The following is a 23,187-nucleotide window of genomic DNA, read 5'->3' as shown; positions in this document are numbered from 1 at the left end:
TTTTCTGCTATAGAAGTATATAAATACATGTACAACCATTGAACACCGCGAAGCGGTGCCTCAGGGGGGTTTGGGGGGACTGGTCCCCCAATTAGTACTATAAGTGTATTCGAGGGCCAGCCCTCCAGCTCCCGTAGCTCCACTTCGCAGAACGATTGAAGCTCTCCGCGTAGCGGAGCCCCAGGGGGGTTTGGGGGGACTGGTCCCCCCCATTAGTCCTATATTTGAAGAAAGGGTGCGGCATGCGGCGTGCGGCGCGAGGTAGTCCCGGCCCCGGGAATCGTTCCGGCCCGGAAACGGGCGTTGACCAATGGGGCTGCAGTAGCGGTCGGGAGAAAGTGAATTTTCAAGAAATCACCACTGTCCACCTTGGAATATAGAATAGACCATATAAACGAGAAAAATGGGTGCCCACTACGTTATCTTCGGCCGAGTGTTCCAGCCATACCACGTACGTAATGTCCAGAAGGATTCGCGGATACGGGGCTAACTGAGTATAGATCACCCTTGCTACCATCGGTACCCTTGGCGGTTTGATTGCTCTCTCCAAGCTGCGAGCCGAGAAGCCAACTGCCCCAGCCATCAACGCTGGCAGCGACGACGAGGACAAGTTCATCAAGTAAGTGATTGCTACGGAGCGGGGATAATTGGGGGATACTAACCATGTTAATTAGGGATTTCATCAAGGCTGCTGAGGAGTCTAAGTAGATTATTTGTATGATTTAACTGGCATTTTTCTAGATAACTCGTAATCGTAGCATGAGTTGGAGGGGCTGGCCCCTCCGCAAGACAAAGAATGTACTTATTCCTTGAACAATTCGGCGTTAGCAAGCGGGTCCTTGGCCAGGACGTTGTCACGTTTCTTGAGCCGCAGCTGGACCGCGGCGTCCTGACGCGACTGGGCCTGGCTGGCCTTCTGCTGGCGCAGCTGGGCTCGGACAAAGTTCGGCGACACGAACTCCTTGTTTTCGTAGATGACTGGGCCGCCGAAGGAGCCCTCGAGGATGGTGATCAGGGTCATGACGAATCGCGGGCCGATCTCGACCAGCGACATCTCGGTATCGCCTTTGCCGGCGTCCTCCTCGGAGATCTGGTAGTTGCGGAACCAGATCTTGTTGTCTACGATGCTAAGGGTGACGACGTGGTCGACGAATGGCTTGGACTTTCGCGCCCTTGGCGGCACGCCCATGGTGTGAATCAGCATCTCCTTGATGAGCTTGTAGTGCGCACTCTCCTCGAACGTGGAGTCGAACGAGAGCACCGGACGCGAGCCCTTGAGGCAGTTGCCTGTGAAGTTGAGCTCGTCCATGGTGTGGATGTTCTGGATGTGGAACTTGGCAGTCGGGCCGTTTGGCGCCTTGGAGACCCACAGATACAGATCCTGGTGCTTTCGCGCCTCGAAGTAGAAGATGTTGTTGCAGTTGTACAGCTCGGCGATCTCATTCAGGTTGCCCAGCTGCGACTTAGTGTCGAACTTGGACTCTTTCCGCGCATGAGGCATCATCATGGCCAGATCATTGATCATGTGACGGTGCCGGAAAGTGACGCCTCTAGACGAGATCAGTAGCACTCGCTGGCGGTTTTTGTAGGTCTTCTCCTCCTTGGCGGCTGCGGACTTGCCCTCGCCTGCTAGAGCTTTGTAGATCGACGACATTTGATAATAAATAGAACCGTTTAAACCTGGTATCGGGTATATCGTTGAAGTATCTGATAAGACATTTTAAATTTTTTTATTTTTCAGGTTGGCCAGATGCGCGCGCGGAAATTCCGCCGAAAAAATTCAACACCGACAAGACTCGAAACGGAGACTTTTTTCCATGAAGACGGGGCCGATCCTCAACATCACGCTTCATGAACTTCACAACAGCAGGCCAAAAAGCATGTCGAAAGAACTGAGGAACCTGTGGGAGAACATTAACGCCGGGAATTTCAAACAGGCGCTGGTAAAAGTCCACAAAGAGCTGAAGAAACAGCCCGATAATGCGTACTTCCTCGCGGTGAACGGGTTCGTCCTACTGCGCCAGAAGAAGACGGAAGAAGCCCTGGCCATTGCCCGCCGAGTCGCCGCGGGTGCCCCGCCAAACGTCCACGTCCTCAATGTTTTGGCCGATGTGTTCTCCGAAACAGATAATCTCGAGGAGTTGGGCACGCTCATGGAAACGGCTAACCGAAGGAGCCCCAAAGATGCCGAGATCATAGAACTGTGGAATAACGTCATGGCTTCTGAAGGAGACGTGCGCGGCATGCTCAAGGCCTCAATGGCGCAGCTGAAGCTCAACGGGTCCCGCGATGTGACGTTCAAGACTGTGCTTTGCATGACCCTGGCCTATGAACATTCGTCGGACTCTGAGAAGAAATTGTACCCCATGCTTGCTGGGAGGTACCTGGAGAAGCTGGCTCCGTACAAAGATCCCCAGGAAGTGTATGTCCAGGCTGAAGTTTACAAGATGCTGAGCGTGGAGAAGGCAATTGAGTATCTCAAGAGCGAGGAAGTACGAAAGTGGGGCAGTCTTGATTTGGACGTAATGCTGCTTGATCTGTTGAAGAAGACCGAAAAATGGGCAGATTTGGTCGAGCAGTGTCTTGCAAGACTGGCGGTAGCTCAACAGAACTGGATCTACTGGTCGCACTTGGTTCTGGCAGCCTCAAAACTGGGCGACTTTACACAGGCGGGCGATTTTATCACCAAACACAAGAGCGGGTCGTCGCGGAATGCCCACCTCGCATACGTATATTATGTGTCTGAGCATATGCCAGACCAGTTGCTGGCTGCCATAACGGAGTTCTTCACGAAGTTTGGGTCCAAGCGGTCGACGTTTGACGATCTCAAGCCGTATATAAAGACGCTTGGCCAGGCTGAGCAGGCGCAGCTGGTCAGTTGGCTCACTGAAAAGCAGCTTATCGAGCTACCAACCAACAATGATCTCACCTGGCAGGTTAACATTGCCAAGATCAAATACTACCTCGAGCCGAACAATATAGATACCGTCAAGACGGCAATGGCCGACTACCACCGGTCTGCCCACCTCCTCAAGGGCAAAGATACCAAGGATTACCATTCTGGATGCGACTTTGTTCTCATTGCCGCTAGCTACCTCGTGGATCACGCAGATATTATCCCTCAAGCGCTGGAAACAGCGGCAGTTCTGCTGGAGCTGGCCTGCGAATCGGACTTACACAATTTCTACGTCAGAATGTGGCTCGTGAGGATATACCTTGCTCTTGGGTGCTACTCTGTCGCCAAGATACACTACAACGCTCTGTCTATCAAGTCCGTCCAGCAGGAGACGCTCTCCTACCATCTGCTCACTCGACTGTCGTCAACTCGCCCCGATGCCCGGTACATTGAAGAGAACTCGGACATTTACGTGCAAGCCGAGGAGTCGAGCGAATATGTCAAATTCGCCTTCTCGAAGCGTGCATATACTCAGGTCGAGGGCATCCTCGAGCTCAACGAAAAGCTTGATAGCAGTCTTTACAAACGAGTAATGGATATCGAACTGCTACGGTGCAAGCGATTTACAAAGTTCGAGCCTTCGGCTGATGCAATTGAGCGGGTTCAGCCCAAAACTTACTCAGACAACCGGGACTTTGACGCCATGTGGGACCTTGCTGATAACAAGCTGTCTTCACGGTTCACACTGGGCCCAGTTGTTGATGACGGCTGGGTAAAGACGATGATTGCCCGTGAGAGGGCCATTCGTCGGCTCATCAGCGAAGAAGGTCTTTCCGAAGTCCTGGCCGATCTCACTGAACCCGTATCGTTTACGGAAGCTGAACGTTGGTCGTTAAGGGTAGTTGTGGCTCTCGTCAAATGCGCGCTAACCAAGAAGGATCAAGCTGGATACACTTCTGTAGTTGAGCTTCTTGCCACTCGTCCTTCAATTTCCAGTGCAGCAAGCTCTTGGGAGTATTTCCACTGGCAGTACACAATCCTTGAGGCATGCAAGGTGATCACAGGATACCTCAATCGACTCAAGGGTGTTCGACACCAGTTCAAGCCTAACATGGATGGTCTGGAGGTGCTGAAAAAGGCAGTTGACGACCTCGTGGTTTCCGTCAAGAAGAGCGCGCAGGAGCAGAAGGACTGCCGCATGGACCGTTACAAAAGTACGGTGGATGCACTGGTCTCTACTAACCCAATCCCTGCATTGTTGAGCGTTGACAAAATAGAAGACTTTATTGACAGAGTCGAGGCTTCGCGAGAGGAGAATCTCGTGTTCATGCGAGCTTATTAATGATTTTTCTTGTACATAGAAGAGAAAACGATTTATGCTAGAAAAAACTGGTTTTTTATTCGAGGGCCAGCCCTCGAGCTCCCATAGCTCCGCTTCGCGGAGGGTCTGCAATGCAAATAAAAAAATTACAATACTCCAGCTGATTTGGCAACAGCCCGAGCCTCTTTGGCGCCCATTGCAACCAAGTACTTGATTGTCGTCTAGCTCTCGTTAGCAATTGACCACAACTCATTGAATAGGTAAAAATTTCTTACCGGATCCGTCTCATTCCTGTGCCGCTCGAATTCATATCTTGCCCAACTCAACATTTCAGCCCGCTGGGTGGGGGGCATTTGGTAGCATATTCGTACTATGAACCTCCACAGCAGTCTTGCCTGAGAGACTTGCACAAACTACTCACATTATTAGAAAATACTACTAATCTCTCTTGGACCGCACATACATAGTCTAAACTCAACGGCTTAAGCTTCTTCCGTGAAAGGATCGCTGCGCTATGGAACAGTCTCATGGCCTAACTACGCTCGGATCAAAAAGACGGATATCAGCGGTCTTTGCCAGTTTTGGTGAGGTGATGGTGCGCAGGATTAAATGTTACGTTAATTAGCTTAACCGCCGCATGAGGCTCATGGAATTAACGCAAGCTGTAGCCAACCATTGCCGGCTGCCGCTAGCCGCATATGAACGCCTCGAGGATGCGTTAACCCCTCACTAAGGCGCCCTTTGGTTCCCCCCAGGCTGTACCGGTAGATGCTGCCGGTTACCTAGCTTGAACGGCTAGCCGTGGCACTTCCACTCGCCAGCTCTCAAAAGGGGAGGGATGAGTCCTCGTAGCGGAACATATGCGTCCGCGCACCCCCATCGCCGATCGGCCTTGTAATTACAAGCCAAAGGTCAGTCATTTAACCTTACCAGAAGCCGTATATATATAAGCTGGTCGTTCTGTGACTCCATACGCTACAACCTGCTCTGCTCATCTGCGATTTCAAAGCCCGGATTAGCTATAAATTTATAAGCATTTGTAACGTGCGGCTGTAGCCTTGACAAATCTGCTTACCACGAAGTTGGTAAGGCGCGGCCGAGAACCCACCCAAAACCAGGACCTCGGGGTTTACAGACGTATATAATCTCCCTACACTTTGAGCAGCTCAAGCACCCGTAATCCAATGTTTTCTGACATAAAATCTGCCCTCGAGGCATTCAAGCAAGGCGAATTCCTCATTGTTCTCGATGATGAGGGTCGTGAGAACGAGGGGGACCTCATTGTTGCCGCCGAGGCGATTACCACTGAGAAGATGGCCTTCCTCATCAGGCATTCGAGCGGCTATGTTTGTGTGCCAATGGCGAATGACGTGGCAGACAGGCTCGATCTGCCGCTCATGGCTAACTTGGAGGCTAAGCGTCACGGCGATGACAGACACTCCACTGCATATACCATCACCGTTGACTATGCGGACGGCACGACTACGGGCATTTCGGCGCACGACCGGGCTCTGACTTCGAAGAAGCTGGCTGACCCAAGTACTCGTCCCGAGGATTTCCTGAAGCCGGGTCATATCGTGCCGCTGAGGGCTGTTGATGGTGGAGTTTTGAAGAGACAAGGGCACACTGAAGCGGCGGTTGATCTGTGCCGGCTGACGGGCCAGCAGCCAGTGGGCGTCATTTGCGAGGTCGTTCGGGACGAGGACGGGCTTATGGCTAGACGAGACGACTGTATCAAGCTGGGGAAGCAGTTTGGCATCAAGTCGATTACAATTGAAGACTTGGTCAAGTATAGGACTGAAAACAACCTGTAATGAGTAACCAGTGTAATGACCTTTAATTGACTGTAATTAGTGAGATTTTAATCGTTGGTCTTTTTCCTTCCATGGCGAAGTTGCTTCTGCTTGACCTTAAATGGTTAGGGAGTATGAAACTAGGGATTTTGTTACGCTGTAACGACTATTGCGCAACTTTGTAACAAAGAGTTTGTAAAAGCTGCACTCTTTGTTACGTTGTTACGACTGTTGGGAGCTTTTGTAACGAGGTTTGTAACAGCAACCGTAGAATGATTTTGCCTAGTGTACCGGAAAAAGATTGCTGTATTGTATTGCTGTTACCTCGTTTAGTACTCCTTGGAGCATTCAGGGGGGACCAGTCCCCCCAAACCCCCCTGGTACTCCGCTTCGCGGAGGTTTTCGTCAATTGGTGCTGTTATCAAACCAGATGGGTCACTATAGATACAACTCCCAGTTACCAATACAGGTACAGATTTATTTTTCATTCCATACATAAGATTCTGTAGCCAATTGGTCCGGTAGTCTGGACCGCTATTTTCAGTAGATATTTATAAACCCGAAGAAGTGCATATACATTGTCTGGTGGCCCATCAATGGCAAGTGATTAGGTACTATCTCGAAGATGACAAGACAAGACATTAGATCAAGTTGTGTTACCAGTATGTTGTTGTTGCCAATTTTAAATCGTACCTAATTCACTGCGACCTATGAAATAATCAAAATGATTAATAGCATGAGTATATTCCAATTGTATGGAATCCTAGAGTGATGGGTATTGAGGGCAAAGTAGTGTACCCGGTAGTACACTGTAGTGAGTAATCCTAGAGAACATTACATACAGGTATAGCAGTTCATTGAATTGAACCAGGGAGACAAGTATTCTGCTATTCCTCGGCGAAGCCGAGCTACGGGGTCTGGGGGCAGGCCCCCAGTGTACAACCTGCCCTCAAAGCTCTACCCTGCGGAGCGATTCCAATCAATCGAGAGCTCCAATTCTCCGCGAAGCGGAGCTACGGGGGGTTTGGGGGGCTAGCCCCCCAAGTATACTGTAACAATACGCTGTTGATAACCATAGTTGGTAATAGAGGGAATATATTGGTTATTTCTTAGCTGGCGTTTCTCGTGGCTTGACTGGCACCAATCGCTCAGCATTGCCCCAAGAGTACTCTCGCGTGGTATCACTAAAGAGCGCAACGTCCTTCTCGGTCAGCGTCTTTCGTCGCTCCTGGAACGCCGCCACAAACTCCTGGAGACACTCTATGCACTTTTTCTTCATGTCGCCCGTCAGCACGGTGCCCGCCTTGTATCCATCATGCAGCTGCTGTAGCTCCTCGTCATCCTCAATGAAGAATCGTAGGTACTGATATGGCACATCCACATCCGGATTGCCGCCATACTTCTCGTGCTCCTCTCGCGTGGCACCACCGCCGGAGAAACCGTGCTTGTTGACCTTGTTCTTGATCATCTTTGGAGTGTCCGTCATGTAGATAGCCGAGTTCGCGTTGGAAGCCGACATCTTGGAGCCCGGGCCCTGCAGCGCCGGGAAGAACTTGGCGTGGATAAGAGAAGGCTTCTTGTAACGAAGCTTGGCAGCCACGTCTCTGCATACTCGGAAGTATGGGTCCTGGTCAATGGCGCATGGAATGAGGCACGGGATATCGTGCTTGGTGCCAAACAAGTGCGGGAACGAGTTCGCGAACGAAGTAGCAATCTGGATCGAGCAGAAATGCACTCGACCAATGTTGTCCGAGTCCTGGAACCCAAACACGGCTCGGGCAGTGGTGGTGGTGATCTGTCGCGACACTCGCACAACGTTCTCGTAGAACTTCCCGCCCATGTACTGCAAGTCGCTGAAAATAAACGTCTTCTTCGGATCGAACCCAACAGCAATGATATCCTTAGCGTTCTCGACGGTGAACCGCTTGACATCGTCGATACTCAGGCCCGGCTTGAACAAGAACTTCTCGTCGTCCGTCAGCTCAATAACAAGAGGCACATCAAACACATCTTGCAGCCACTTGGTGAACACGAACGGGATCATATGGCCCAGGTGCATAGAGTCCGAGGAAGGGCCTCGTCCTGTATACAGGAAGAACGGCTCGCCATGCTCGTACCGGTCAAGAATAACCTCGATATCCCGCACCGAGAAGAACATGCCTCGGCGCAGGAACTTGTGCGGTCGGTGGCCCGTCACCCGCTCGAACCGCTCGAGTATCTCGGGCGTGATCTTCTTGGTGCCAAACTGGTCAATCAGCTTGTCGTAGTCAATGTCCTGTGTCTCGCCATCCACCACGGCGCCCTTGACATCCCACGGGGTGATCTCCTGTTCCTGAGACTCGCTCTCTAGCGCGATCTTCTCCGCCTCCTTTCTAATCTCGTCTACCGCATCCGCCATGCTTTCAGCCCGTCGTTTCGTGATTTTTCACCTCCGGAGACCTCCCTTTCGATTCAGTCAGCATCGGAAGTTGTCGGACCCATATCTACGCAGAAGCCAGTGCTGAAATTTACGCCTACTGGGGGGCCAGCCCCCCAGACCCCCCGGGGCTACCGCTTCGCGGAGGGCTTTCAGGGCTCTACGAAGTGCAATTGACCCCCTGGATTCTCCGCGGAGCGGAGCCACGGGGGGTCTGGGGGGCTGGCCCCCCAGTAACACAAGAAACAAGGTGAATTGTACTTACAACATTTTTAAGCGGAGAATCGTCGCTCGGCCTCCTTCCAGTTGACAACGTTCCAGATCGCCTTGAAATAGTCCGCCTTGACGTTCTTGTACTGGAGGTAGTAAGCGTGCTCCCAGGCGTCAATGCCGACAATTGGAATGAACGGACCGGTCACCGGGTCCTGGTTCGGCTTGGTGATGGTCTCAAGAGCGCCGTTCTCCTTGTTCTTGACAATCCACGCCCAGCCGGAGCCCTGGACACCGGCGAGCTTGGCGTTCATGTTGTCAATGAGCTTCTCGAGAGAGCCAAAGTCCTCCTTGATGGCCTTGCCGAGCGCGGAATCGGACGCTGGTGGCTCACCGCCACCCTGAGACGGGGGGGCCAGGTTCTTCCAGAACAGAGAGTGGTTGATGTGGCCACCGCCGTGGAAGTTGATGAGTGGCAGGAGCTCAATCTGCGCTCGCACGTCGTTCTTGTGCTTGGCCTCGGCCAGCTTCTCAATCGCCGTGTTGTAGCCGTTGACGTAGGTCTGGTGGTGCTTGGTGTAGTGCAGCTCGTTGATCTGGCCCGAGATGTGTGGCTCAAGAGCAGCAAAGTCCCAGTCCAGGTCTGGTAGGCTCACCTTGTGCACCGCAGCGGTGCTGGCGAAGGCTCGGGTCGCGACCGGTCGGGCCTGTCGCACAACGGTTCGGGCAATTGCAAAAGTCATTGTGTCAATTCACTCGGGAAAACCCTGTTCAATTGAATTGTGAAATGGGTTTTGGTGATGGTGATATGTAAAAGGGATCCTTTTCTTGCTTATATATTGGTCGTTCTTGCGCGATCATCTTTGTTTGCTCGGCCGGGACCCGCCGGGCCCGGGTTCGGGGGTTGACTCAGCCGCACGCGGTCGTTTGGACGACTGCGATTGCCTTTACCGGTCGACAACGTTTGGAATAGCAATTGATTAGCGTCAGTTTGAACAGGGGGTGCTGGTGTTTCTGGGGCCAGCCCCAGACCCCGTGGCGACGCTACGCGTCGGGTTAGATGCCAATTGACTGCGGTGAATAAGTTTTTGGAACGTGTGTGGGGTAGATAAGCGAGAATTGCTTTCATTCAGCTCTAATTTACGAAAGCAGAATAAAATTTAAGAACGATTAATGCTGATAGGGAATTGAATATCCGAAACCGTTGGGTCAGTTAGTCGGTCTCTTCGACGATGATGAATGGTTTAATACGAGGTATATGTAGGGAGCTTTTAATAGCAGTAGATAAAACAATTCGTATGATGGCATGGATCATGCTAATTACATTGTATTGAGCAAATGATATGGAGTAATTGGATCATGGCTATTCTGCAGATTTACATAAAAGAAGCAGTGGTACTTATGGCTCTGTCCTACTGATATCGCCATACTTACGTTTAAATAACCGTAACGGGCAGCTTGCCGTGATATCATGCCTCCGTCATAACGCCGAATACAGTACATACTGCAACATAAGCACGAATATTTAATGAATCAGTTAAAATTTTCATTACCGGATATTACCACCGCAGTATACTTTTCGATGATTATGTTCGTGATCTCTAAAAATTGCATCGTTCAATCGCTCAATCAAATTTAACTAACCGTAATAAAATTTTAAACTGGAGACTTCTTTTTCCGCACTAAGACAATTATTATGCCTAGCATAGACAATTGGATTATAAGAACACTCTGGAAGCACCATGAGATTAGAAATTGTGTGTATTCCATTCCTAACTTCTTGAGGCAGTTAGAAATACATGGTACCTTGTAACACTCGACAAAACCGTGCAAACTGTAATAATAAACAGCCTACAACGGAATATACATGTGACCACGAGACCTAAAGAAGGTAGATATGGCTTTTAAAAAATATAATGAATTTGGAACTACGGTAATTTGTCTTTCTCTTCCATAATGATTCAGCGCTTTGCTTCACGATCTTTAGAACAGAGCCGAATTGGCATCGATAGTCCATAATGATAACAAGAGCAGAGTCAATCATTGACAGTACAAATTAAAATAGAATATTCTTACGTATAGAAACTACATAAGGCTGGGCTTGGACAATTTGGGATGTTCCATCATCTGGTTCGGTATCGTATGCTCAGCAGTTATGTCGAGCAGTTCACTGTGAAAGAAAGAAAGAAAGAATCCTTTGAAACTTAAGCAATTCTATTTAACATATTGCAGGTATATTGATAGTCTACTTAAGTAAGTTGGCAATTCATGAAGCTGCAGTACGAGACTGCCAATACCACACACAGTTCGTTGGGCATTTCAGGTACCTGTACCGGTATCACCGCAGAAATTATGAACACATAGCTCCCCAGATCAACTCTAAATGTCCAAAGGGCAATAAATGAATTGAAAAAAGCACATGTATCGCAGTAACATTAAAAGCACGTTCCCGTCGATACCATCTCTATTGGAGGTCTGGATCCAGCATCTCGCGGTCTACCCCTGAATAATGTCAATGCGGGTGGCCCGCGACAGACACGCTTGCTCCCAAAGGAACCACACACGTCAATCACTTTCCCACCCTTCGAATAAATCCAAACCGAACGAAGAAAAGAGGTACAATGGCACTGGATCAACTGATTGGCGCGGGGATGCTCTTTGTTGCCACTGCTGTGTTTGTCTACTACACAACCTGGACATTTGTTCTGGTAAGTTGAAGGAATCCCAGCGTTATTTCCGCTGGAGAAATTATGAAAACTAATCAATTTGATGTAGCCATTCGTCGACGAACCCCACCCACTCTACGCCTTCTTCCCGGCGCGAGAATGGGCCATTAACATCCCCGTCATGCTCCTGCTGCTGGCGATTACCGTCGTTGGCACGTTTATCGGCACGGTCATGATCAACAGCGCCGAGAAGGAGCGACAGAAGCAGGCCGCCAAAAAGACCCAGTAAATAATAACTAATCTATTTATTCTAGAAAAAATCTATTGTTATATTCGCCCCAGAAGCCCCCAAGTACATTGACTCCAGTTGTTTAGCATGGTGCGGCTTAAGCCGCTTTGCGCCACGCCTCCGGCCTGCGGTCGCGTGTCTTGCAGCTATCCGGGAGGGACTAATGGATTGTTTTAGAACGCCTGCAGCAGCACTCACCGTGACGATACAGTGTATCGGGCTTCTTAAACAGGAAGGGCAATCGCAGCTGGGGCAACTCGGAGGCGAGTATTTGACAAAGCAGCATACAGGCAGGTCCATTTCAGCCGACTTAAGGGGGTGAGTGAATGGAGAGACTAGGGAGGGAAAAGAGGAAGTAGAGGACTAACCCGATAGGTGAAGCGCACGACCATGTCCAAACGCGAGCGAATGGCGGCTAATCTAAACATAACCCTGCCGTCGCTGAATAGCAAGCGGTCTAACGGGTCGCTTAGAGGCTTCAGCGATCCTAAAACCGGCAGTACCAATGCCAGCAGGGGGACCGCCTCTACAAATTCGTCGCTCATGGCGGCAATAGTGGACAGCGGGCTGGGCGAGGTCTCCTCGTCTTCAGCTGCGGCAGAAGATATCTATGTGCCCGATCTCAATGAGCTGATTATCCAGCTGAACCGTGATTGCGGATTCAGCGCCCTGCTCAACAATGTCATTGACATCTTTGAGACCCACTTTGGCGGGCAGAGGCTGTCCATCGCCGTCCCCAGAGACGCCACAGACATTATAAACATCCCCTGGGGACTCAAGGCACTGTGGAATAAGAACGAGCCCATTCGGAACGAGCCATTGTTTTCAGTTGGCGGCGGGGGCCACGATTTTGGGAGCCCCAGTAATCTCCATCAAGATGACGATGAAAGCTCTTCATGGGATACGGACGTAGATGACGAGAACGATGTTAGTGCGGATGGGAGTAGCTTAGATGGCCACCTCAAGGTGGCCAGTACTCCGGACGCCAAGTTGTCCGGTTCACCAGTATTCGCCGATGACGCGAGTATATCTAGTGCGACCCGTACTACTCCACAACCCTCATCTTCGTTTAAGCAGAAGTTTTCTCTGGGCCGGAAGCTATCCTTTTCAACAAAGTACCGTAAGAGTTCTATCGGGGATAGCGAGCACTCGACTCCGGTGCAGTCACCAAAGGTCCATTCGCCCAAGTGCCACAGTTCGACTAATCTTGCTGCTACTAAGAGGCGCCTGTCGGCTTCCCCTGCCAATACTGCTACGACGACCACTACCAATACGACCAATACTGCCACCAATACTAACACTACAGCTAGTGCCGCTAAGCCAAGAACACAGCAGAAATCCAGTTCAGCTACTACTCACAGAAGAATCTTCAATAACATTCGAACCCTGGAATGGGAACGGGACCCGTTGATAGACGTTGAAGGGGTTGTCAATGTCCTGGATAGTGACCAGATGGTCCTGCTTCAGCGAAAGTACTCCTCTGACGATGGGATACCCGTGGACCACCGGGATCTGGCGGCTTTTTACTTGGACACTGAGCAGGCGCCCGTATCGCCCTGGTCACAGTCGCCAGCCCCTTCTCCCGCCATCATCCGCGAAACCAAGGAAGAAAACCCGTTCTTCAGCGGAGGCGCCGAGATGGAGCGGGCCTTTGACGATCCAAATCCTCACAGCATCCCTACCCACCCTCTTCCAGTGGACGCAATTGGCTTCGAAAACACGTATTCCATCATTCACATTATGATTATTGTGCCCAATAAGCCATCGGACGTGGCCCAGCGGTCTGCGCCGCTGGCTATCCTTTCTATAATGTCGTCACTCATTCCATTCCCGTCAAAATTGAGAGGCATCATAGAGAGCCTAGCGCCCCACATATCCAATGCCTACGTCCAGGCGTGCGCTCACTCAAATCTCGTCGCCCTCGTCAACTCCAATGATCAGCGAGCCAGACGGAGAATTCGCAACTCGACATCCTACATGTCTCCACTCAAGCGATTTGAGAGTAATTCGCCTAACAACGACTCGTCGACATCCATGCTTGACTACCCGGCGATAGTAAACAACTTTAACCATGGCGTGGACGTCATTGACAATGAGAAAAGTGACTACTCCTTCCTGCATCGCCACAAGCTGTCTGACAAGCGGCGGTTCACGCTCCGCAAGAAGCACCGAGTCAGACCGCACATTAGACGACTATTGCATTCTTACGGGGCGTCATTTATGCCAGAACCTGAGCGGTCCTCGTCGTTTGCGACCTCGCCGCAAGCGCGAATGAGCCCGCCCAAATCAATCACGACGGCGGACGACGACTCTGAGAGCAATCTTTCTGCGCGCAACTCAGGCGAGTCCAATCAGCTCAAGCGGCGTATCAGTGCCCCCACCGGATTTGAAATGCCAACCCCGTCCAACCGGCTTTTGCGCACAATGCTCGACGCAATTCCTGTGCACGTGTACGTCGCTGAGCCAACCAACGGCCAGGTAACCTGGGTGTCTAACCGGACACTCGCGTTCCGGGGCCAGACGGCCGAGGAGTTTATCCGTGACCCCTGTGCCAGCATTCACCCCGATGACCTGACTGACTACCTCACGGCCTGGAACTCGGCGCTAGAGAAAGGAGAGCCATTGGCGCGTATGGTACAAGTGCGGCGGTTCGATGGGCGGTACCGGGCATTCTTTATGCGGGCAGTACCCCTGAGGGATGAAAAGGGCCTCACTACTCACTGGTTCTGTACACTAATGGACATCCACACCCAGCACCAGGCCGAGTTGCGTGCGATTCAGCTGGCCCACGAGACGGCTGGGGACCAGAAATACAAAAGTCTGGCCGAGAGTACACCAATCATTGTCTTCACAACCCACCCATCCAAGGGCATGTTGTATGCTAATAACAAATGGTTCGAGTATTCGGGCCGAAGCCCGACAGAGACGTACGGGTTCCAGTATGTTAACGCAGTGCACCCCGATGACCGGGCCAAGGGCGTCCTTCCTTTAACTTCGGCTGGAGTGCCGGATATCGAGCAGTTTGTGGGTAAAGAGAGCAAGAATGGCGTCTATTCCGTAGAATTGCGGCTGCTCAACAAAGAGGGCGAGTACCGATGGCATTTGGTCACTTTCACTTGCTCGGATCTTGAGAAACCTGCCGAGTCGGTATGGTTTGGAACGTGCACCGACATCCACGATCAAAAGCTAATCCAGCAGAAGCTTAAAGAAGCCAAGGATGCGGCTCAGCGGACAATTGAGTCCAAGACGCGGTTCTTGTCCAACATGAGCCACGAGATCCGGACGCCGCTGATTGGCATTTCCGGTATGGTTGGGTTCCTGCTAGATACACCGCTGACAGAAGAACAGCTGGACTACTGCCACACCATATCTTCCTCATCGGAAGCGCTGCTCATGGTCATCAACGACATTTTAGACTTGTCTAAGGTGGAGAGCGGCAAAATGAAACTTAATTACTCGTGGTTCCACGTTCGGCGTCTCGTCGAGGAAGCCAATGAGCTATTGAGTGCCATGGCCATTTCCAAGAATCTTGAGCTTAACTATGTTATTGAAGGAGATGTGCCGCCGTGGGTTAAAGGAGATCGAGTGCGGTTACGGCAGGTTATGCTCAACATCATTGGTAACGCCATTAAGTTTACTGATGAAGGTGAGATTTTCACTCTGTGCAAGATTAGACAGCCCCTGGAGGACCAGAGCGCCATTATGCTGGAGTTCACGGTTCATGACACGGGGCGAGGGTTCACAGAAGAGGACTCGAAGCGTATGTTCCAGCCCTTCTCGCAAGTGCATGGCACCCTTCCGCAGCACGAGCAGTCCAATGTGCCGCACAGCGGGGCAGGGACCACGGGAACTGGTCTCGGCTTGGTGATTTCACGACAACTCATTGAGCTACATGGAGGACAGCTTATTGCCCACGGTGTCAAGAACAAAGGTTCTACGTTTACATTCACTTGCAAGGTCAAGCTGCCGACCGAGGAAGACAAGCCGTCGCAGGAAGAGCTGGCCAAGGCTAAGGGCACCGGGGACGGCATTGACTCACAGCGTAGCAAGATTGCCACAGATCTGCGCATTATGGTCGTGTGCCCGTTCCAATATGCCTGCCAGTCTATTTCGCACCATATACTGGCGACGGTGGCGGACCCGTCCAAGTGCGAGATTAAGCCGGTCCAGAGTGCTGAGGACTTGATTACCGAGTTCGCAGAGGACACCTTGGAACGCAAGTGGACGCATGTGGTTATCAGCTTGACAGATCTCAAGAAGGTTGTGGGACTCGTTCAGTACATGTTTGAGAAGCAGAAGGACGTGCAAGTAATTGTGCTCACGACGCCGGTGCAGCGGTCCAAGATCCTCAAGCGAGTGCCCATGAAGGATAAGGATGGGCACAAGATCACGTTCCTCCCCAAGCCGCTTAAGCCGAGCCGCTACTCGGTGGTGTTTGACCCTAGCCGCCTGCGAGAGGAGAGCCATGATATGAAAATGATGAACGCCAAGCAGACGTTGGAGACGCACCGCAGCGTGTTTGACGAGCTCTCGCGGTTTGCATACGGCAAGGGGTACCGAATTCTTCTGGCCGAAGATAATCTTGTAAATCAGAAGGTTGTGGGCAAGTTCCTGGCCAAGGCCGGGCTCAAGTGTGATGTTGCCGCGGACGGCGAGGTTTGCACGACCAAGTTCTTTGACAAGGGCGTGGGATACTACAATATGATTTTGGTAAGTCTTTTTTTATTTGTTGTTTGTGGCAATTACTAACGGGTATACATAGTGTGATTTGGACATGCCGCGAAAGGATGGGTTTGGCGTGTGTACCGAGATTCGCAAATGGGAAAAGGAGATGAATGTGAATCCGGAGACGCCAATTGTCGCGCTGAGCGCCTATGTCATGAGCGATATGAGCGATAGGTGCGACGAGGTTGGCTTTACGAGGTACATCTCCAAGCCGGTCGAATTCGGCAACCTTAAGGACATCATCATTGAGATACTAACCGCAGTCGAAGCCCAGTAAAGAGCATATTATAGAATGAACACCAAACCTCCCGTTGGGCTCCACTTCGCGATGATATATTATAAATCTGGTCATCTATTGGTAGTGTTAGAAGGGTTGATGGATGAATTGAATGTTACGAAAGCCTTCAAGTGATGCTTCTTGTTTGGAGGGGCCAGCCCTCGAAACCTCCGAGATGTTTGCTTCGCGATGATAGTATTTTGAGATAACTATCTCATCATCTAGTACATATATTATAGCTGCTTGAATTTGCTGGCCACACGCTTAATGCCAGAAAAAAGTCTCATCGTTCTAGGGACCCCAATGGACTCAGGGGTGAGTGCGATCTCGCATGGAGGGTGCGCATTGAATAACGGCGTCGGAGTCTTTAGCGAGGATGGCGAGTCGGATACTAATGCGTTCTTCATGGTCGCCATATACCGCTTTGGGTTGAGTGCTTTATCTATGTCCCCTTCCAGCGGGTCGAGCGAGGCTATTCTATACTTGCGTCGGGATCGCTTCATCTCTAAGGTAGCGATATCTACGTCGATCTTATCGACAGCGATTTTCGACACCGGTCGAAACATTTAGCACTGTCATCCTACGGTGTACTAATCGTCCATTATATACACACATGCACTAGCCCAACTCTATTTCCCAAATCATTTGGTGCCCAACCCCGCACAATTTCAATTGCAAAAGTCCAATTACTGCTATCATGCTCCCATTGATATATGGATGGTCATTTATTACAGCATATAATGACAGATGCCATTAATAGCAGTGGGCCGCTCCCCCGGAAGATGATATCATGCCAATCTCTCCAGAATACACAGGTGTGTGATGGGCGGCGCGAAACCCGCCTCCTGGATCTCGCAACAAAGAATGCACACAGACAAAAGAACCACTCGCGCGCCTCCCCAAACCGCTGGCGAATATAAAGAACGCGACAATAAAGACGTTTTTGTGTTTTGCATTCCAGTCAATTGTCGGATTCTGCTCTCAGTTAGCCCTACCCGACCCCGCGGAGCGCCAGACATTTCTCGCCTGGGTCTGTTGTTGGTTAATTACGTTGGTGTTAAGTTGGCGCCCGGTCGACCTCCCTGACATCAACCGCACCGCCATATCCTTTCGTTCCACCTTCTACTGTAAACCCTCGTAGATAAAACAAGAAGGCTTGGCACACTCGCTCTTTAGCCACAGAGGGGGAGATTATACAGACCGAGAGAGCTGCTCCGTTAGACTAGAGTAGCTTCTTTGGTTGTTTATTTGGTTTTTACTTAGCTTCTTGGTTCAAGCTGGCTAGCTAGTTTCTTTGGGGGGCAGCAGCATTCCAGGCATAGAGGATACCCACCGCAATCACCACCACACGACTACTACTCGTAGGAGACACAGACCCACCCAGAGACACGCCATTAGGTATCCGGTATCCGTATACCCGTAAAACTTTTGCATTTTTTTAAATTTTTGGTGATTTGCTAGCTAGATCCCTGGGAGCCCTTCTGGTTGATACTGTGGGGCTCGGTTCTGTGTGATATTGGCTATTTATATACATATACCTGTAACGCGTGGGTACATGTACTAGCATGACAGACCTGCCGGTACGAACGGGTGAGCTGTCGCTTGACCCGGCCCTCAGGGCACCCGCGGGATACGATAACAACAGCGGGCCTCAGTACGTGGCGAACCACTTGGAACGCCCTCCGCCGTCATCTCGAGAGTGGAAACAGCGCGGAGCAGCTACAGTGGTAAGCGCTGAGCGAGATGCCAATGGTAACGTGACGACCAAAGTCATCAAGAAAGGCGTAGAGGACTTTGTGTTTGGCAAGACGCTGGGCGAAGGGTCGTACTCAACGGTCATGAAAGCCACAGACAAGCAGACGCAGCGGGAGTACGCCGTCAAGGTGCTGGACAAGCGCCATATCATCAAGGAGAAGAAGGTCAAGTACGTCAACATTGAGAAAAACACTCTCAACCGACTTGGAGACCATCCGGGCGTCATTAGACTCTATTACACGTTCCAGGACCAGCAGAGCCTCTATTTTGTGCTTGATTTCGCCCCCAACGGCGAGCTGCTGACGTTAATTAAGCAGATGGGGTCTCTGGACATTGACTGCACGAGATACTATGCGGCGCAGCTGCTAGACGCTATTGAATTTATGCACTCCAAGGGCGTCGTCCACCGGGACCTCAAGCCCGAGAACATTCTACTCGACGAGAAGATGCGGATTCGAATTACGGATTTTGGCACCGCCAAGCTCATGAACGCCCTCCGCACTACTGAAGACGGGCAGCCGGTGTACCCTGAAGACGTTCGGGCCAATTCGTTTGTCGGAACTGCCGAGTACGTTTCTCCGGAGCTGCTTACAGAGAAGGCTACTGGCAAAAGCTGTGATATCTGGGCGTTTGGATGCATTATATTCCAGATGATTGCTGGGAGAGCGCCGTTCAAGGCGGCCAACGAGTATCAAATCTTCCAAAAGGTTATTAAGCTGCAGTATTCGTATCCGCCAGGGTTCCCGACGGTTGTACGGAACCTGCTCAATTGTGTTCTGGTTCTTGATCCCACGAAGCGGGCGAGGATAGAGGACATTAAAAGGCATGAGTTCTTTGCCGGTGTTCACTGGAACGACTTGAAGTCCATTTGGAAGCGGCCGCCTCCTCGGCTACAGCCGTTTAAACCGGTCTCTTCCAGGACTTCGTCGGCGGCTAAACTCAATGCCTTGAGCAGTAGTAGACCCCAGTTGTCGCATTACAACTCTCAGCCGCAACTTCGGGCTGTTTCCGCGTCCCAGTCTTCGCCTAAACGGCGTAACCCTTCATCATATCCCAACAACGAGGGCCATGTGTCCAGTGCTACGGCTGCGGCAGCTGCATTGAACAAGCAACAGCAGCAACAGCAGCAATTAAAGCAACAACAATCACAGCAGCAATTGCAACAGGCGAAGTCCTCGCCTCCCCAGGCTAAGCCACCTCTCCAGGCCAAGCCAGTTTCGGCTCCACAGCCGTCGTCGCAACAACAACAGCAACAACGACAACAAGTACAACCACAACCACAACAACCACAACAAGCTAATCCGACAAGGCCGAGGATCCAAATTCCTACTACAGACTCTGTGCATATCACCTCCCCGACCTCTCCCTACCAGCAGCCACCTCTGCGCACGCAAAAGTCGTCGTCTCAGGTAGCTGCGGCTGCTGCCATCTCCAACGGACACTCCAATCCGCCACAACCGGTGCAGCAACCGTCTAGTCAGACTGAGCCTTCGCCCACGGAGGACTACCCAATGATGGAAAAGAAAGTGAAGCCGCGGCGCGAGATGCCGCCGCACACCACTCTTGACACCGAGTGGAACCACGTGCTGATAAGTTACAATGAGCGCGTGCTGCGAGTTGGCCATATATCTGTTATCACTACAAACAATGGCTCGGCTACAGGAGAGGATGAGGAGGAAAAAGAGCCCAGCAAGTTTGCCAAGTTCTTCTCGGGCCCGAAGAAGAAGAAGCGCATTCTGCTCGTCACGTCCAATGCGCGACTACTCATTCTTGGCGAAGACCGAAAAATTCGAGTGGAGATACCCATTGCGGCTCCACAAGTAAGCATTCGTGAATACCCGTTTAACCGCAAGACCAACTGCGGTTCGTTTGGCGTCGAGACGCATAACAAGGTGTACACCTTTGAGGACAGCTCCGGCTCTGCCGAATGGATGGCGTCGTTTGAAGAGGCGATTGATTTGTACAACCAGCAGATGGAGGAGCAGTCGTCGTCGCGATTCGCTACGGCCGTGACTGCTGCTGCGCTTGCTGCGTCTCACCACGCACCGACTTCTCAACATGCACCGACCACTGTCGATAGCACAACTTCGACCCTGCTCGCCAGAAACGAAGAATGGAGGAAAAAACGTTGAAACTTTTTTCTTTTTATTTATTTTTATATGCCTGCATATATTGTACACGGTAGAATTTTATTGAATTATTGAATTACCACTTGATCAATGCCATCTTATTACTGGTACTATCACTTTTCCGCATTGAGTACCCATATTGGAATTGGCCAGGCTATTTAAAGTCATTCTTTGGAAAAATACATGGGATCAAAAAAATGAATTGTACAACAGAACTTTACAACTCAGGGGAAGAATAGCGATACTTCTCTGGAAATTTAATCAATGGATATTCGAGGGCCAGCCCTCGAGCTCCCGTAGCTGGGGGCCAGTCCCCCAGACCCCCGTATCTTTGGTGACGGCTACCACCTGACAAATTTTTTTACACTGTTACTAATTCCCTGTGACAACCTTCCAAACTGTAACAAATTCAGCTCTTCCCCTGGGTCTGGAGGAAATTCGGGGTGTACGGTAGCTACCGGTACTTGTACTAGCCCTCCCTGCCCGGGAAACGAGATTGTTATTACCGGTATTATTGGCTAGTAATTTTTTACCTTCATCGAAACAAGACTATTAAAAATGCATTAGAAGAATTTGGTTCAATTCAATACCGTTGTAAGCTGTTCAATCGCTACTTCCCATATTCAAAACTATCCTCTCTTATCGATTTAGTACCATGTAGGTATCGATTCTACTAGTTTAGTAAATATCTTAAATTCTATACTTAGGAGTTCGCTGAAGGAGCTGCTTCGCCTTGGTTCTACCAAACTACATGGCCAGCTCATACCACATCAGCGGGACTCGTTCCATAGAAAGTATGAATGAAACCTACAGATAATCTTAGCCAGACATGAAACCACTACAGTGTATTAAATGTATGTCAAAATGAGACATTAACCCATCATACCTGAAAGAATGAATTAATGGCTAGAAAGGGGTTACGGAATGGGCACCAATCATAATACTCCCTTTCTATACGATGAATAGACATAATACAGTTGAGATACCAATACTAATGACAACAGAGCATATATCAATTAGTCTAGGTAAACGTCAAAGAACTTTGAAGGTTCAAGCCCGGCAATGGATGCTGATTTCGGGGCGCCTTCGAGGATGATTTCGGCCATAACTTTGCCCGTACCAGGTGCATTGTTAATGCCCCAGCACGAGTGGCCCGACGCTAGGTAGAGCCCCGACACCGATGTAGGGCCAATAAACGGCCCCGAGCAAGACGGAACGTCCACAACCGGCAAGTAGCACGCCTGCCGTCGCAGAATGCGCCCGTTCTTGAGCTCGTTCGACATGCCTCCGGCGTATACAAACAAGTCGTCGCATCGGTCCCTGATAACCTCGACTTCATCAGTCGACTCTGGCACAGGCGCCAAGTTATCACCCTCACCGCACACGTAGACTTCGTCGCGCCGCGGGTAGATTTCAGGCGACACAATTTTTGAATTTGCCCGCGACTTTACAATCTTGAGCTCTGTGAACATGGCATGTGCCGACACAGGCCGCTCGGGGGCAATTGTGATGGAATGGGCGCGCAGGCCCGAGATGGGGCACCCGGGCAGCAGCTTCGAGGTCCACGGCCCGAGAGTAAGCACAATGTGGTCAGCATCCAGGTCGACGAGCGACGGCGTCGGATTCGACTCGGTCGCCCGCGGAAGGTACTGGACGCCCACAGCACGATCTTGGTCCGATCGGATCTTTTCAACTTTGCCAATGACCAGGTCTACGGAGCCCGACTCGACCGCCTTGCGGAGCAGGTACGTCGTGAACTTGTAAGGGTGCACCTGGGCCGTCGAGGAGGTGTCGCTAAGCTGGGACCAGTCCTCAATGACGCCGGGCTTGAGCCAGTCTAGCCCCGGCGGGAACGCCTTGGAGGCGGCCGAATGCTTGGGCGACTGGGCGTTGCGCGGCTTCTTTTTGTGACGGTTAATCGACTCGTCCGACGAGGATGACACCTCGTCCTCATCTCCGCGGTCTGTCGCCGAGGTAATTGTGCCATTTACAGCCAGCGTCGTCACCCGTCGGTAACCCCATTCCTCCTCGCCATTGTACTCGTCAGCCAGCTGCTGGTGCAATTTGAACGAGAGCGGCACAATCTGTTGTGGGAACGCCCAGGTCGCCAGCAAACCGCCGGCCTTACCCGAAGCGCCGCCCGCCGGTCGTCGCGCCTCAAGCACCGTTACGTGATACTGCTCTGGATCAAAGTCGGGATGCCGGGTCAGGTAGTACGCCGTACAGGCCCCGATGATGCCCGCGCCTACAGTGGTTATTAGCCTTCAGTCCACTAAATCCTCCCTGGGTCGGTTATACGTACCAACGATGACAATCTCCTGCTTCTTCTTCGCCATCTCTCACTAGTCGCCTCGTCCTGGAGGGGTGTTGTCTCGAGAATAGTGTTAAATTTGCCAACAAAGACAGGCCTTCCCTGACCATCAACTGGGAGGATGATTGGATTTACTGGAAGTCTGCGTTCTACCGGAAGAATCGGCCAAGTGACTGGGGCTTCCAAACTTTCGATTCCTGAGGGGTTGGTTGATTTCGTAAAATCGTCTGATGTGCCCAAGAAGGAACCCTTTTTGGGAGAGCTCAAACGACCCACGCATGCACACCGCACCCCCGACCGCCGGCTTGTATTCGTGCGGCTGTGCAACTACCATCCCACCCTCACCCCCTGCCTTTGAGATCGGAGCCCAGGGGGGCTTCGATGGGGGGTCCTTTCCTG

General features: G+C 51.2%; 11 protein-coding genes across 11 annotated transcripts; 6 read left to right on the top strand and 5 right to left on the bottom strand.

The window, feature by feature from the left end:
- Positions 1 to 403: 403 nt before the first annotated feature.
- On the top strand, positions 404 to 708 carry ATP19 (F1F0 ATP synthase subunit k; the record flags this gene model as incomplete). Its single annotated transcript, XM_076684297.1, has 3 exons — positions 404 to 451; positions 501 to 619; positions 675 to 708. The coding sequence occupies 3 exons, from the start codon at positions 404 to 406 to the stop codon at positions 706 to 708; spliced, it is 201 nt and encodes a 66-aa protein (XP_076541505.1).
- A 94-nt stretch (positions 709 to 802) lies between these two features.
- On the bottom strand, positions 803 to 1,654 carry BRX1 (ribosome biogenesis protein BRX1; the record flags this gene model as incomplete). The annotated part of the gene is made up of 1 exon (XM_076684296.1): positions 803 to 1,654. The coding sequence occupies one exon, from the start codon at positions 1,652 to 1,654 to the stop codon at positions 803 to 805; it is 852 nt and encodes a 283-aa protein (XP_076541504.1).
- Positions 1,655 to 1,880: 226 nt separating this feature from the next.
- MDM20 (Mdm20p) lies at positions 1,881 to 4,238 on the top strand (the record flags this gene model as incomplete). The annotated part of the gene is made up of 1 exon (XM_076684295.1): positions 1,881 to 4,238. One exon carries the CDS (start codon positions 1,881 to 1,883, stop codon positions 4,236 to 4,238), a length of 2,358 nt encoding a protein of 785 aa, XP_076541503.1.
- A 125-nt stretch (positions 4,239 to 4,363) lies between these two features.
- TRVA0_014S01860 (LYR motif-containing protein 2) lies at positions 4,364 to 4,746 on the bottom strand (the record flags this gene model as incomplete). The annotated part of the gene is made up of 3 exons (XM_076684294.1): positions 4,364 to 4,438; positions 4,493 to 4,630; positions 4,681 to 4,746. The coding sequence occupies 3 exons, from the start codon at positions 4,744 to 4,746 to the stop codon at positions 4,364 to 4,366; spliced, it is 279 nt and encodes a 92-aa protein (XP_076541502.1).
- Positions 4,747 to 5,401: 655 nt separating this feature from the next.
- On the top strand, positions 5,402 to 6,031 carry RIB3 (3,4-dihydroxy-2-butanone-4-phosphate synthase RIB3; the record flags this gene model as incomplete). The annotated part of the gene is made up of 1 exon (XM_076684293.1): positions 5,402 to 6,031. The coding sequence occupies one exon, from the start codon at positions 5,402 to 5,404 to the stop codon at positions 6,029 to 6,031; it is 630 nt and encodes a 209-aa protein (XP_076541501.1).
- A 1,081-nt stretch (positions 6,032 to 7,112) lies between these two features.
- WRS1 (tryptophan--tRNA ligase WRS1) lies at positions 7,113 to 8,408 on the bottom strand (the record flags this gene model as incomplete). The annotated part of the gene is made up of 1 exon (XM_076684292.1): positions 7,113 to 8,408. The coding sequence occupies one exon, from the start codon at positions 8,406 to 8,408 to the stop codon at positions 7,113 to 7,115; it is 1,296 nt and encodes a 431-aa protein (XP_076541500.1).
- Positions 8,409 to 8,698: 290 nt separating this feature from the next.
- SOD2 (superoxide dismutase SOD2) lies at positions 8,699 to 9,379 on the bottom strand (the record flags this gene model as incomplete). Its single annotated transcript, XM_076684291.1, has 1 exon — positions 8,699 to 9,379. The coding sequence occupies one exon, from the start codon at positions 9,377 to 9,379 to the stop codon at positions 8,699 to 8,701; it is 681 nt and encodes a 226-aa protein (XP_076541499.1).
- Positions 9,380 to 11,257: 1,878 nt separating this feature from the next.
- On the top strand, positions 11,258 to 11,591 carry TRVA0_014S01772 (uncharacterized protein; the record flags this gene model as incomplete). Its single annotated transcript, XM_076684290.1, has 2 exons — positions 11,258 to 11,344; positions 11,412 to 11,591. 2 exons carry the CDS (start codon positions 11,258 to 11,260, stop codon positions 11,589 to 11,591), a joined length of 267 nt encoding a protein of 88 aa, XP_076541498.1.
- Positions 11,592 to 11,855: 264 nt separating this feature from the next.
- Positions 11,856 to 16,593, top strand: TRVA0_014S01750 (PAS domain-containing hybrid sensor histidine kinase/response regulator; the record flags this gene model as incomplete). The annotated part of the gene is made up of 3 exons (XM_076684289.1): positions 11,856 to 11,909; positions 11,973 to 16,301; positions 16,354 to 16,593. Exons 2-3 carry the CDS (start codon positions 11,982 to 11,984, stop codon positions 16,591 to 16,593), a joined length of 4,560 nt encoding a protein of 1,519 aa, XP_076541497.1. The 5' UTR covers positions 11,856 to 11,909; positions 11,973 to 11,981.
- Positions 16,594 to 18,158: 1,565 nt separating this feature from the next.
- PKH1 (PDPK1 family serine/threonine-protein kinase) lies at positions 18,159 to 20,480 on the top strand (the record flags this gene model as incomplete). The annotated part of the gene is made up of 1 exon (XM_076684288.1): positions 18,159 to 20,480. The coding sequence occupies one exon, from the start codon at positions 18,159 to 18,161 to the stop codon at positions 20,478 to 20,480; it is 2,322 nt and encodes a 773-aa protein (XP_076541496.1).
- A 1,013-nt stretch (positions 20,481 to 21,493) lies between these two features.
- TDA3 (Tda3p) lies at positions 21,494 to 22,813 on the bottom strand (the record flags this gene model as incomplete). The annotated part of the gene is made up of 2 exons (XM_076684287.1): positions 21,494 to 22,722; positions 22,780 to 22,813. 2 exons carry the CDS (start codon positions 22,811 to 22,813, stop codon positions 21,494 to 21,496), a joined length of 1,263 nt encoding a protein of 420 aa, XP_076541495.1.
- Between the last annotated feature and the right edge of the window lie 374 nt (positions 22,814 to 23,187).

This window comes from Trichomonascus vanleenenianus, assembly GCF_965637985.1.
Source record: "Trichomonascus vanleenenianus strain CLIB 3782 genome assembly, contig: TRVA0_014S, whole genome shotgun sequence".
Taxonomy (NCBI): domain Eukaryota; kingdom Fungi; phylum Ascomycota; class Dipodascomycetes; order Dipodascales; family Trichomonascaceae; genus Blastobotrys; species Blastobotrys vanleenenianus.
The sequence above is the reverse complement of the archived record's forward strand: the minus strand, read 5'-3'. Positions and strand labels throughout refer to the sequence as shown.